Source organism: Octodon degus, unplaced genomic scaffold, assembly GCF_000260255.1.
Source record: "Octodon degus isolate 3935 unplaced genomic scaffold, OctDeg1.0 scaffold00081, whole genome shotgun sequence".
Classification (NCBI taxonomy): domain Eukaryota; kingdom Metazoa; phylum Chordata; class Mammalia; order Rodentia; family Octodontidae; genus Octodon; species Octodon degus.
This window is the reverse complement of record NW_004524657.1, coordinates 6,474,336-6,489,624: the sequence shown is the minus strand read 5'-3', so window position 1 is coordinate 6,489,624 and position 15,289 is coordinate 6,474,336. Positions and strand designations below refer to the sequence as shown.

Below are 15,289 nucleotides of genomic sequence, written 5' to 3'. Positions count from 1 at the left end.
TTGTTGTAGTTATAACCTTTGCACATACTGAAGTTCAGGTGCAGCTCTACAAAGTTTGGACTTATCCAGCTGTGCCTGGCTTGGGTCTGGCTGCTTTGCTCAGCTCCTTCCCACTGCTGCCCTTGAGAGTGAACCTGTTGTGCCCCTGTGGCAAGATGTTCTGCTCCTGGACTAGCTGGGTGGACCTGTCCTCTACCCTCTCTGCAGGGATTGCAGCTTCAGGGTTACACCCCAGGCATGTATGCCAGGCCTGAGCTGTGCCTGAAGGGGCAAGGTGGAGTAGGTGGGAGAGGAAGCTCTCTCTCACACTCACTGGGTCTGTGCTAGGACTGGATTTGTGGGTTCCCGGAATGCAGCAGAAATTCCTACTTGGCGGGCTGGTGGGGGCGGTGCTGCGGAGTGGTGCTGGCATCCCAAGTGGGTGGGAGAGGATCTTGCCCACACCGTGCCTGGGCTGGGACTTGTATTTGGTCTGGCCGGCGCAGGGTAGCAGGAAGCTCTCCCACACACTCACTGGGCCTGGGCTAGGACTGGGTCTGGGGGTTCCCGGAAAGAGGCAGAAATTCCTACTCAGCGGACGGGGTGTGGGAGGTGCTATGGAGTGGTGGGGGGCATTTCAAGGGGGTGGCAGAGGGTCTGGCCCATGCTGCACCTGGACTGGGACTGGTCCCGCCAGCGCAGTGTAGCAGGAAGCTCTCCCACACACTCACTGGACCTGGGCTAGGCCTGGGTCTCGGGAATATATTTTTATAGCTCTGTGTTTCACTTATCTGGTAAAGGCAATAACTCAGAAATAACAGAGAACTTTGTTATCTCTCACTTTTTTATTGGCAGTTTTATTTCCTGCCACAAAGTAATGGTAAATATTTAATGTGGACCATGAAGTCAGACACTTGGATTAAAATCCTAGCACTGTCAAGATTATGTTTCTTCAGCTGTAAAATGGGGTTAAAGATATTTTGAGGAGTAAGTAAATTACTACACAAAACCCTTTAAATCAGTTTCTGGTTCATGGTTGTCACTCAGTAAATGGTAGAAACTTACTCTTCTATGCCTATCCTATTGCTTTACCTGTCAACTACTGTAGAAGTTAGTCATTGTAAGTATGTACTGTTTTACAGATGCAACAGTGATATTAAGTGACTGACTCAAGGAATTACAGCCTGTAGATAGAAGAGCTTAGGATTGTTATCTCAAAAATCCTTAATCATTAATTGTGATATGTCAACTTGTCTTTAAGAACTCCCTGGCTGATTACTAAGGCTCTGAATATGTCTGTGGGTAAATGACATGTAGACCACAAACTGAGGAATAAAGACCCACCTTGGGTGGGGGAAGCACCTACTAATACAGGTTGTAGCCTGTATAGAATTAAAAAAAGAAGGTAGCCTTCCCTTTTCTTCTTCAGAGGTTGACTATATCAGACTTCTTCCACTATGGAAAGGACAGTGCTCTGTTCTTACTGGCAGACACTTATTCTGGGTATGGATTTTTCTTTCTTGCAAGTTATCCTTCTGCTAAACTGCCAGCTGTAGACTTACAGAATGCTTCATCCACCATCACTGAATTCCACACAGCATTGCTTATGACCAAGGAATGCATTTCATGGCCAAAGAAATGAGCCAGTAGATTCATGATGGTGGAATTCATTGGAATGAAGACTATATAATTGGAGTGTAGGAAATCCCTTAGGGTACCTCCTACCGTTATCATATCTTACTACTGAGGCCAATAGGAAACTACAATCCTATACCAGCAAGATGAGAACCTTCAGAAATACAGGTATGGGTCAGTGCATCAAGTAGAGAACCAACACCACCTGAGGCCAAAAGAATATAGAATTATAAGTAGAAGAATTAAAAACAGCTATGATAGTATGACCAGTTACAAAAATGAGGATTCTAATTGTCATGAGTATTTCTAATTTTACTCATATGCTTGTGCATATATGCAGATATATTAAAGTGTGTCTTTGTCTTATTTCTTTGTAATGTAATTTGATAGACATAATATAGATTCCTAAGTATTAAGTCTGTATAACAGTGTTTATATTTTGGAGTAGAGGAGAACAGTAAATCTCACCAAAAGAAAAGCTTTGCCTTCTACTCTGGGGAGGGAATTGGTACATTTCCATTTGTAGGCAGGATAGTTGTATCATGTTAGGTATCATTATGATCTTGCTATTGTATTTGAAGATTAAGTGTGGCTTAAGGAGGTGTGTCTGGCTATCAAGTTGACAAGGGCTGGATTGTGATTGTTAATGTGATATGTCCACTTGAGTAAGAACAGCCTAGCAGATTAGTAAACTGTTGCACGTGTCTGTTTTGATGGACATACAAGCCAAAATCTGAGGAAGAAAGACCCACCCTGGATGTGGGTGGAATGAACTAATATGCTTGTAGCATGGATAGAAATAGGAGAAGAAAGAAGTTTTCCCTTTATTCTTTTGAGGTGGTCCAGTCCTCCCCATTGCCTTTGGAGATTTGTCTTCAGTTCCTTCAGGCTGCCAGTGCAAATTCTTCAGCCTGGCAACACAGACCCTTTGAATTACCCATACAGACTTGCACCAGATTCTGCAGTGAGCTCCAGGCCTTCAATCTTTGACCAGTTCCTCCAGCTCACCAGTTTGCAAATGGCTGTTCTACATTCATACATCCCTAATTCCACAGGTGACCATTTAAGCCTACCTAGTAAATCCTTTATATAATCATATGTATTTTTAAAATATTAAACCTATTTCTGTAGTGAATCCTAATTAATACACAGCCTGACCTTAGAGAACCCCAAACATTTCCTGTATTAGTGACTGGCATTTGACACACTAAATGATAAGACATTTTGTGGCAGAACTATTACTAGTAGTAAGCAAGCACAAAGTTATAAGGGTCAGCTAGATAGCTCAGTGAACTAAAGTGCCTGCTTAGGCAGAGCGCAGTGACGGGTTCGATCCCGGGCTTGCCATGCTGACCCTTCCCCCAGGGTGCACTGAGACAGCATGCTTGAGACTGGATGTGGTGGCATGCGCCTGTTATCCCAGTGCTTGGGAGGCTGAAAACAGGAGGATCACTACAAGTATGATCTATGTAGTAAGACCCTGTAGACCCTGTACTAAATACATAAAAAAAGAAAAAGTACAAAGTTGTACATGTTCTATTAGCTTTTCCCATTATGTCTCTCATTCCATGAATGAACAATATACATGAAAATTGCTGCCATCCCCTCACTTCTCAGATGAAAACTGACTTGACTATATTCATTGCAAAATCAATTTTTAGGTCTTAGCAGTTTTAACAAGTCATGTGAAATGTAGCTTTCCATGGGATTTATAAACTTTGCTTTAGAAGTGCTTTTTATTTTTTATTTTTATTTTTATTTTTATTTTTATTTTTTCAGAACCGGGGATTGAACTCAGATCCTTGCATTTGCCAGTCAAGCGCTTATTCTACTGAGCCATCTCCCCGGCCAGTGCTTTTTATTCTATTAAAAAATCTTTTTACTTATAGTGGGATATCAATAAAAAAGTAATCTCTGGAAAGATTCCAGATGCTTTGGGGCCGGGGAGATGGCTCAGTAGAATAAGCGCTTCCCTGGCAAGCACAAGGGCCTGAGTTCAATCCCTGGTTCCGCAAAACAAAACTAAACAAAACAAAAAAACCTTTCTTCGGGGCTGGTGAGATGGCTCAGTGGTCTAAAGCACCTACTCAGAACAAGTTTAGCGAAGCACGGGGACCGCGGTTCAATCCCCTGGCACCACATGCCAGCCAGCCCCGCCCCCTGCTGGGCTGAGCTGGCCACACACACACACACACACACACACACACACACACACACACACACATAAATAAATAAATAAAATTTAAAAAAAAAAAAGATTCCAGATGCTTTGCAGGAAGATTTGATTAAAAAAGCCTGTATCTCTATCACATGAGAAACTTTGGAGTATCTGAGACTAAATGAGATCCTGTGTCCCATTTTAGTTTAAATTTCATTACACTTATTCCCAGGAATTAATAAAACTTTTATCTGATAATAAACTAGTAGCTTTTCAACATCATAAAAACATGTTTGAGAGTAAAATTTATGTTGACAAAAGTATCAGTTCTGAAAATGAAAAAAAAAATAGAAATTCTGTACAACTTTCTGCTAAAAGAAAGAGCCTACTCCATAGGATACTTCTGTTATTTTTTGATATGGAATGAGCAAAAATATTTGCATTTCTAAGAGTCAGAAGGGCTTTTAAATGAAAAAGTCTGAAATGTGCTAAAGCATGTTTGTGTTTGATCTGTATTAGAATTTACAGAAATCTCACATGGGTTACCACAAGTATGTTATCCTCGTCTCTACAGGCAAGGATAGTTTGCTGTGATAGTTACATGCCAGCAGTGAGAGGGCAGTGAATAAAGGAGGGGAGGGTGTGTTTCTCATCTTAAAAACTCAACCCAGAAACTTCTTAGATCATTCATTCCCACATCCATTGCCCTGAATTTAGTCCTATTACTATAGCAAGCTATACTATAGTGTGGGAGACTGAATATTTCTTTGGCTAACTCCATGCCCAGCTAAAACTCAAGGGTGCTATGAAAATGGGAGAAAAAAAATAGAAAGGCAGAAAGTAGCTAACTAGAACATACTTTTCTATTTCATGTATTACATCCATAAGCAAAGAACAAGGCCACATACTTCTTTTTTCCCCACAAGAAATTATCTGCAAATACTCCATTCTGTTTTACCTTGCCACATCATAGCTGAATATGTTGAGTGAAAATTGTCCTGAACTGCTTCCTGTTTAAGCTATGGTTCTTTTAGGTCTCTAGTTCATCTGCTAATTACAACAATAAAGATTTTTTAAAACATAAAATTCACACAATGTCAGCTGAGTGAGATGATGAGATAAGAAACATTGTTTTAAAAGTATTTAATGATTTTTTTCTCAAATCAGTACAAAAATTTAAATACAAAAATGATTTCTTCTTAGGTCTCAAATCTATAGTGGAAACTCAAACAAGTTACCAGTCTTTTCACCATTCATTGTAGTCTGTAAGATATTTGAGGACAGTCACCTATTACAAACATTCTTTCCCCTGTAGATATCATGTATTATAACTCTTTAAATAACAATATTAGCAATTTGGTCCATTTCACATGGAAAAGTTCTAGTTTATTTTGAATTAAATATGGATTACACTACTATCCCTAGACTTTAGAACGTGCGGTTATTTCTTCTGCTTTTATACTGACGTATTAGTATGATGTGCATCTCTCAAAGGGGAAACACAGGCACATAGATAATTATTTAAAACTCTTTTTTAAATTAAATGGAGTATCATTTAACTCTGAGATTAGCACCATTGTAGAATACACAGTATCTGGCATAGATTTTGCTCCTCCTCCATCTAAAAGTTAGAAGCATATGCCTGATAATGTACATACATACATACAAATATATATAGAGGCAATTGAGTAACAACTAATAAATAAGTTGGAAGATATTTTGAAAAGCGAAACTTGGTTTTAACTAAAGAGGTAATTTCTCTCTTGTTGGAAATTAATAGTCCATACATGTACAGATAAATACAGTTTTACAAATCAGTTGGTCTTACATGCCTCCAACTCATTTCAACACAGCTATTAAGCAGGAGGAGAGGTCCATGTTATCTCTGTGTAGTCACCAGGCCAAAACCAGCAGCCTCAAACCAACCCAAAGGATACCTGGCCACATAAATGCTGCCTACTGTGAAAATGCAGATTGAGTAGATCTTTTTGATGGGAAAACTGTTACATAATTAACAGTAACTAGGAAATCTTGTGGTAATGAACTAATTTTTCTTAAGAATTGAGAAGAAATGGTGCTTGTATACTATATAGGGAAAGACACTTATTTAGCCAATAATTTTTGTGGTAGTAAAATGTGTGTGTGTGTGTGTGTGTGTGTGTGTGTGTGTGTGTTGCATGTTTAACCCAGAGTCTTGTACATGCTAAGTAAGAGCTCTACTGCTGATTCAGATTTGACGTGGACATGTTTCCATGTGTTTTAATATAGCATTTCTTTGTATACTTTTACATCTATATCTATCCTTCTGTTCCTCAATCTTTTAATTTCAATAAAGATATATAAAAGATTCTACTCTCATAGTTCCACTTTATTTTTTTCAAGAGGCTTATAGAGTCCATGGTGGGTAACAGTGGACTTGAAATGGTTTGTCTGTGTTTTGAGCAATGCTAATTAGTATATATATGCCTAAATATCTGGGCTATTTATTTTTATCAAGACCGTTTTAGTTGTTGACTTGCACTGAGCACAGGGTGACATAAAAGACCTGGGCTAGGACCCACAAGATAGATCAGCAGACTAAGTGCCTGCTTAAACAAGTACAGGGACCAAGGTTCTATCACTGGCACCACATGCCACACTAGCCCCGCCCCCATGTGCGCCAAGCTGACCACTGAGACCCGGTGTGGTGGTGCAGGCCTGTAATCCCAGCACTGGGGAGGCAGAAATCAGGAGGATCACTAGGAGTCTGAGCTGCATAGTGAGACCCTGAACCAAATACATCAGAAAAAGAGAGACATGAGTTATTACTACCCAATGACATTTCAGCTATCTCTTCCACAAGTTGCTGCTAAAGAAACAGTTATTTTTGTATAATTTTAGCACCTTCACCCATCACCTGGAAACATCACACTTACTTTTAGATCTCAAATCTCATAATTATTTCTTAAGTACCAATTTTTTTCCTATGAATTCTTATTTTTTCCCCAAATAAAAAAAAATGGTTTGGATTTTGGGAACTCACTTTAGAAGATGAGCTGACACATCAGTTTGCAACCCTACAAAATAGGAAGTTTTCCAATTGACAGCTACTAACGAATAATGATATCTCCATGATTCTCCTCATTGTGGTTTATGTATAGAGAAAAAAAAAAGAGGAAATTTTAATGCATGTAAACACAGTATCTGCTAATAATAAACATTTCACAAGACTGGCAAGTTATACTGTGGAAGCAGGGTTGCTTGGTTTCTTTTTAACTTCCTAGTATTTTTATGGATAAGGCCATAGTGGAAAGAGATTTTGTAGAAAGAGAAAGAGAAAAAGAAAAAGAAGTCACAGGGAAAAATAAATCTTTGAGGGATGAATGAATGAATGATTACTCTTGTCTCCCAGCTGGTTTGTTAGCTCCTTGTGGGCTCAGGTCGCACTCTAGCACTTCAGTGCTCTTTGCACAAAAAAAGTACTAAGGTGGCTGACTGGTTCTCCAGTTCTTTCAGAGAGCCTCCTAAACACAGTTCTAACTATTGTGGAAGACAGCCTCTAATGGGAGAGAAATATCCTTTGAGCTAAAAGCTACCATAGTTTCCATGGCCCCCAACCTCCTGCTGAGACAGTAACAATACAGACGCTCTATGCCCTGCCACACATACATGTCATGGCAAAGCATCTGCACAGATGGAGAGAAAATTATGCAAGTAAAAACAATATGTCATTGCTGACATTTCTTTAAGGCATATTTATAAATACTTTAAAAGAAACAATATGAGTGGGTGACTTTCATTAGCTATGATCTTTCAGACTGACATATTTTGACTGATCTGAATAAGCAGGTTATCATGGAAACATATAACAAATGACAGTTAACATGATTCCAGTGGGTAAAACGTAAATGTCAGTACTTGATATATAAATCTATCCCATCATTTTCAATTACAAGTTGCTGTGCAGAATATTCAACATGCATCTTGTTTTTTATTTGTACAAGATTGTCCAAATTTTCACTTAAATATAACTTTCCAACTATATAAATGTTTTGAAGCAATTGTATTTTTCATTTGTATTTTTGCTGTCTTATTTTTTTTTTCTTCTATTAAATCTCTCTTCATTTCTTTACATGGGATATAATAAATATCCTGAAAAGGAGGAGTGGACGTACTGCCCGGCGTACAGCCCCGCAGCCTGTTCCGAGGGCATCTGCAGGAATACCCGGTCTCCTGGCCTAAGCAGCAGCACGGCACTTCCGGATGCCTGGTCCAGAAAACCCTTCTTGTACTCATCATATGTGTACATCATGGGCTCATTGTTCTTGAAGAGAGCAACCCACACATTGCCGCCCTTACAGTGAACATGGTAAGCAAAGTAGTAGACGCCAGGGACCTCACAGGTGAAGATGCCCGTCTGTGGATTGTAGTTCTGTCTGCCGTTATAGAGCAGCTTGTCAAACTTCACTGGGGCCCCCACTGGTGGGAAGGGTGCAGTCAGCTCTGCGGTAAATGCAGGCATCTCATAGGCTGGCCCTCCATTCTTACCTTTTTTAGCCCCATAGGCATGTGGGGGTTTCACGCCATCAATTCCTACCCCCATATCTGGCAGATATTCTCCCTGGGGGGGTGGTGTAGGAGGCATCACAGCTGGGAGACCAGGTGGTCCTGGAGGTCCTGGGGGCCCTGGAAGGCCAGGTTGGCCTTGAGGACCAAGGGCACCAGGCTTCCCTGGGGGCCCATGAAGTCCAGCAACTCCAGGTTTCCCTATACCAGGGAACCCAGGGGGCCCAGGAAGGCCTGGTTCCCCTTTAGGACCTGGAATTCCAGGTGGCCCAATAGGGCCACTAGGGCCTATAATTCCTGGGATACCTGGGGGCCCCTGGAGACCTTGATCCCCTGGGATGCCTGGTTCTCCCTTGGGTCCAAGCAGCCCTGGGACACCAGGGAGCCCTGGCAATCCTTTGTGGCCAGCTTCACCCTTAGGCCCTATGGGACCTGGCAAACCTCTCATGCCAGGGGGTCCTACTTCACCAAGGAAACCTGGCTTTCCTGGGAAGCCTTGAAGTCCTGGCTCACCCTTAGGACCTGGTGGACCCTGTGGCCCTACAACCCCACCTTCTCCTTTGGGCCCAGGGAAACCAATAGCACCTGGAGGGCCCATAGGGCCAGGGATTCCAGGCAGGCCTGGCTCTCCTGGAGGACCACCTATCCCAGGAGCACCTACTGGTCCTTTCTCTCCTCTGGGTCCAAGAGCCCCAGGAATACCCCCAATGCCCCTGTCACCTTTGGGCCCTGGGAAACCTGGTTTCCCAACTCCTGGAAGGCCTGGGGGTCCTGGAACTCCTGGTAGTCCTTGCTCCCCTTTGCCACCTGGAAATCCTGGCTGGCCAGGGATCCCATCCTGGCCTGGTTTTCCAAGTCCAGGCAAACCAGGAGGTCCTTGAATGCCTGGTACCCCGATAGGTCCTTGTGGGCCAGGTTCCCCTGGAGGCCCTGGCTTCCCCAGGGGCCCTTGAGGCCCAGGGAAACCTGTGACTCCTGGTTTTCCCACTCCTGGCAGTCCAACAGGGCCAGGAGGGCCGTGCATTCCTGGAGGGCCCTTCAGACCTGGCAGACCTGGCATCCCAAAGCCCTTCTCTCCTTTAGGTCCCTGGAGGCCTGGAGGTCCTGGTGGTCCTTTGGGTCCTCGTTCACCCTTTGCTCCTGGCTGTCCTGGTAATCCTGGTCCACCTGGCTTCCCAATACCAGGAAGTCCATGAGGTCCTGGAGGTCCTTGTGGTCCTGGAATTCCCATAGGCCCAATTTCCCCTTTGGGTCCAATTTCACCTTTTGCCCCAGGCATTCCCATGGCTCCTGGCTTCCCAGGCATTCCAGGCATGCCTGGCTTTCCAACTCCTGGATAGCCTTGTGGCCCTGGTTTTCCTTTGATTCCAGGTATCCCATGACCTGGCAAACCAGGGGGCCCAGGTGGTCCTCTTGGGCCAGGTTCTCCACGGGGACCTTGTTCTCCTCGTAAACTGGCTAATGGTATCTCTGCTAGGAAAGAAAGAGGGAGGGAAGATGAGAGAGAGATTGGTTTTGAATATCCATCATTTCAACTAAAGAAATCAGTTCATTCTGACACATTTTACTTTTACTTAGTGAAAGAAAAAACTATAAATAATAATATTCAGCTTTAGGGTTATACAGTCTCAGTACTTAAAGGAAAATCAAGCTCCTAATTTCTTTGATGCACTCAAACTATTATTTTAAGAAATACTATGTATAGGTGCTTCTAGTTAAAAAGATAAAACATAAGAAACATTTTTCCCAGTACAGAACTTAAAAATACTATGGTATGTCCTTGACAGAAAATTTGAAAAGTTCAAAAACATGTAAGAAAAATTTTAAGTTGCTACAGAGATAAATAATTGACATATAAGTGGTGAATCAAAATATATATATATATATATATATGATGAATATTTGCATTTTAAATAATTATTATACCAAGACACATTTCCATTAATGTTCCTCAGGATAATACCCTTTGCTTTGAATATACTTCTCATATTATTCTTGTGACTTTCTAAAGCAATTCTAGAAGTCCTCTTCTGTATCTTTATGAAGTATGATCAAAAAAATACAATGAATGCTGTTGCTGAGCGCTATCTAAAGGAAAGGCAGTCTTGTAAAAACACTATGATGTTTTCCCATTGATCTTTTTCACTGGATGTGATCTGAAACTTCTGGATCTTTTCCAAGTCAAAGTAACCTTGAAATGTAAATATTTTGAATTAATTCAGACATTGAAGAAGTCATAAATGTGCAGCTAGAGAGAGAGCTTCCAGAACTGCTTCAGAAAGTACCAAAAAAAAAAGGATATAACTTCAAAGAAAGGGGAAATATTTGATTTTGAGGGGAATAAATGACAATGTGTCTTGTACTATAGTACATTTTAAAAACTGAAATAATCATATTTTTGTATCACGCAACATATGTATTTTCATCTCATTTCTAGGTGTATGTGTGTGTATTTTAAACAATGGTAGAGTCATTCTCTGCTTTTATTTTTTTCTATTTAAGTTAGATTTTTCTGACATTATCATTTTGGTTTTTATTTTTAAAATTTATTATAAATAAACATAGGTATTTGTGTATGCCGGTCAAATAGCTCAGCAGATTAAAGTGCCTGCAAACAGGCAGAGGGCCCTGAAGTACCAAGCCCGCCCCTGGGGCATGCTGTGACAGCGATTGAGACTGGGTGTGGTGGTGGGTGCCTGTAATCCCAGCTCTTGGGAGGCTGTGAACAGGTAGATCACTATGGGTCCCATCTAGTAGTGAGACCCTAAACACCCTGTAGACCCTCGCCTAAAAAATACACAAAAAGAAAAAAAAAAGGGGGGGGGGCATAGGATGCACCAAAAGCCAAGCAGGCCATTCAAGAAAGGAAGGAAAAAATGCTGAGGTAATCTAAGTAAGTGGCATACTAGCTCCTAAAGAGAGTGAAATTGGGATTATGTCTCTGATGCTAATAAACATTATTGTAGTATAATTAAGGTATGTTACTTGTAAATGTAAATTGTTTAGTTACCATATCAAGGGAGTATCTGCAAAGGAATCATATCTTACGCCTCAGGAATTCTGATATCTAGCACAATACCTGAAACATGCTTTGTTCTGACTGAGAATTCGTTGAATGGAAATTGTAGCAACTCAAAGTTCCCATGGTGCTTTATCATTTGCTCCGCACTGTTAATCTTATTGTCATTGAGTCTCTCAACACTCATATTTTAAACATGATTTTAAAAAAAGGCACAGAAAAGTCAAATGAACACATCTCTCTCATTTCTGGGATCCAAGATCCAGGAACTTCCTAATACTGTGACTGCTACTCTGCTGTAGCTCTTCTTCCTATAAAAACTATGGTTTTCAAACCTGTAGATAAACCAACTGAATTTATAAGAAAATATCTGTCACAATGATAAACATTTTATAGGTGTTAATTAACTAATAATTAGGCCTAAAAAGTAATGGGCAAGATTTCCAGGTGTCATCTCAGTCTGTACTTTTTTTTTGTCTCCTTCTGTCCATTGTTGATTGACAGGTATGGCTCAATAAGTGCAGTATTTAAAAACATTTGCATTTACCTAGCATTTAGTTTGCAAAATGCTTTCATAGCTTTTTCTTTGAGCATAGCAGGTTTTTACATTACTGTTTTCCTAAGTTCAAAAAGGTTGATTTGTCATTTCATTTTTTTTTAGATTTTTTTTTTCAGGGTCTCACTACATAGCCCACATTAGTAGCGATCCTCCTGATTTCTGCCTCCCAAGTGCTGGCATTACAGGTGCGTGCCACCGCGCTCGAACTCCATCGCTGGCTCAGTGTACCCGAAGGCCCCGGCAGGCGGAGCCACATATTGAACCCTGGCCCTTGCGTCATTTTTTTTCTTTTTCCCTTTTTACTGATTTTTCCCCCAGCAAATGGCCCAAAGCCTTACATAAAAATGGGTATTCATAGATAGCTGCTAAATTTTGAACAAATAATAAATAAAGTAATAAACTACTTGTGATTAAATGTTTGATTGTATTTGATGCTATATAAAGCATAAAACTGGAATATCTATATTTATTTTCTGTTCTTTTTCTCTTTTATTCTTTCTGGTGCTAGAGATTGAACCATATATTTTTCTTTAAGAATGGAACTTTGTGAGGATAACAGTTTGGAATTCAACATCCATTTGATAATCATCAATAGTAAGTTCTAAAATAAAAGTTTCTAAAATGAGCTTTTTCCCTCCATCAGGAGGTTAAAAAACTACTGTTTTATAACATTATGGACATATGATATTACCTTTGCCTTTCTTGGGTGCTGTTTCCTTGCTCATCCTTGGCACTGGTTGAATCTCCTTCATATACTGGGGTAAGTGTGGATACTCTTTGCCATACTGCAAATGAGGCAGCTCTTTGCCCATGGCAAGGCCATCTTTGCCCAGAGGCATATGAGGTACTTGCTGGCCCAGAGGCTGGTATTGTGGAATTTGTGGTGGCATCTGAGGAGGAATCTGAGGTGGCAGTGGCTTGATCCCATAGTAAGCACCAGCCTGAATGAACCTGATGAAACTCAGGGAAATGGTGAGTAGCACTCCAAGCACCTGCAGAGGGCCAGATGGTACAGCCATCACCTGTGGAGGAAGGAATGCACCAACATGGTGAGAACCTGTGTGTTGCCTTGGAGGCAGTGGGAAAGGGGAGGAAATAATAGTCCTTATCATTGGAACTTTATGGGTAGAAGGTAAATAAAAGATTTACTGCTTCCTAGAAAAAAAAATCAAAGAACCAAAAGAGCTGTCTGTAATGTGAAGGTAATTGTTGGGAAAATAGGCTGTGGCAGAGACTGCTAGTTATTTCCAAGACTCAGTTTTGCCTGTCTTTCATAATATCGGAACTCCTAATTTTCAACTGGGAATAGGGAAACCCAAAATGGAGACAGTTTTAGTTAGGTGGCCCCGTAACAAAGTTGTCATCAGATGGATGTAGTTAATGGTGCAACTTCTAAGAAGGATCCTAATGGGGAAAGGGGTATTCTTTCCCTTCATCTATCTTGATGCTGGAATAGTGATATGTTGCCAGAAAATGGATATTGGACTGCACAGTGGAGACTATGTGTTAATAGTAGAGTAGAAAGCTAGAAGAAACCTCAGCCCTTGTTTAATATGGAGGCTCTAGTCTTTACTAATCCTTAAATTTGCCATTTGTTTACTCAAGAGAGAAAGTTTTGTTTCTTTGCTTGTTTTGGTTTTTTTTTTTTTTTTTTTTGAGACAGGGTCCTACTATGCAGGTCAGGCTGGATTTGAGCTCACTGTGTTTGTCACAAGTGGCCTCAAACTTGTGACCACCCTCCTGCCCCAGCCTCCCAAATGCTAGAATTACAGGCATATACCACCACACCTAGCAGTTTTTCTTCTTTAGTCCACTTTTATTTTGAGTATCCCACATTTGCACAAAACCTAATCATACTAGACATAGTACAAGATGCAGATGATATGTTGTCTAAACACTATCAGTACAAGTCTTTCTTCTCACTGAACTCAGAGAAAGTAGCTGTATATCTATCCTATTTTGTATATACAGATATATGTGTATATATCTGTATATATTTCACTACAAAATGGTCCTTCATTTATATCCCCCATTTTTGTTTACTTTTGTCAGAGATGGGTGTTCCAGTGCCATTAAAATATTGTAGGTGTGTGAATTCAGTAAAATAATCCAATATTGTCCAGTAGTTCATAATAGTAGTGGCTTATCCACAGAACTAGCAATATCAGAAGTTGTTGACTTGAGCCTTTTACAGTTCAGCATATTAATATGGCTTTTCTTTTTGTACCTCATGTTTATACTTTTCTGCTGGATGGTTAAGACCAAGATAAAGCAAGACCTATATAACAAAAAATGTAACTTTTGACATGCAATTTGTATTTGAACTTTTTAAAATAGAGTTTACCATTCAAATTAGTAGTATAAGGTAGAGCTTCACAAAAATGAACTTTGATACCATGCTTTGCAGGTAAGCAGTTCAAAGAATAAATATAAACGAGGTTTATCTGTTTGTAAAAACCAGCTTGAGATCTGTGCAAGCAGTAGGGGCAAACTTCTGGCATGCATGCAGCAGCAGGCTCTTTGTATCATTGAAAGCTCTAAAAGGTTTGCAGTCTCTGCAAGACCACAGCTCCGGGAACTGCAGAGCATGCAAACAAACACTAGAGGGCACTTGCGGCACACAATGAAGGCTCTAACCCCCCCCCCCCCATGTCACCCACACTGGTCTTGCACTTGCTGTACTCTCACACCTTATTAAGGGATTTAATGAAAATCAGAATCATAGAAGAGTGCTCACATCATAAACCTAGGGCGGGGCTGGTATGAAGAGAAACCAAGATAGAGAAGAGGCAAGATTCTCACAATTTTTAACATATTTTTAGAACACTTTGAAAACACTTCTATTCATAAGTAATTTAATTTCATGGGAGTTTTTTTAAATTTTTTAACTTCTGTTTTCAATCTGGATCATAGTTTTCCACTTCTTAGAAAATGTGCATTGAATTTGTGACATCCTATTGAAGGCTAATGCCAAGAGTGTGAACAGGCTACAGAGGGGTTGGTTAATAATAATAATAATAATAAAAATCTTAATAAATGACATTTGGGGCTGGGGAGATAAGGGCGGTCCAAGCGCCTGCCTGGCCAGAGCAAAGGCCAGGGTTCAATTCCCGGATGCTCTTGTCAGCCCCAGACCCCCCGCGGTGGTGCAGCCCTGTAACCCCAGCGCTTGGGAGGCTAAGGCAGGAATACCACTACGAGTCTGAGCTGCGTGGCGAGATGTACCAAATAAATAAAATATTTTTTAAAATTTTAAGTGATATAAATAATGATAATCTGTGTAGCCTTGAAAAAGATTTAATGTTGTGTTAGTTTATAGGAAAGCATCATTTGCTACAAAAGGTTCTTGATGCTGCCGCTGCTCCCTAGTTACTGAAAGCTAAGTGCTGAAGAA

General features: G+C 40.6%; 1 protein-coding gene across 7 annotated transcripts in view; it reads right to left on the bottom strand.

Annotated features, from left to right (window-relative positions):
* Positions 1 to 7,879: 7,879 nt before the first annotated feature.
* Positions 7,880 to 15,289, bottom strand: part of Col8a1 (collagen type VIII alpha 1 chain) — a 160,627-nt gene continuing 153,217 nt past the window's right edge. For 6 of the 7 annotated variants that reach the window (XM_023721311.1, XM_023721313.1, XM_004636578.3 and 3 more), the window contains 2 exons: positions 12,587 to 12,917; positions 7,880 to 9,790 (listed from right to left, as the gene is read on the bottom strand). In XM_023721311.1, the coding sequence (XP_023577079.1) occupies positions 7,881 to 9,790; positions 12,587 to 12,914 (2,238 nt within the window). In that variant the 5' untranslated portion in view covers positions 12,915 to 12,917 and the 3' untranslated portion in view covers position 7,880. The remainder of the gene's footprint in view (positions 9,791 to 12,586; positions 12,918 to 15,289) is intronic. The other variant, XM_004636579.3, reaches the window with a different exon arrangement.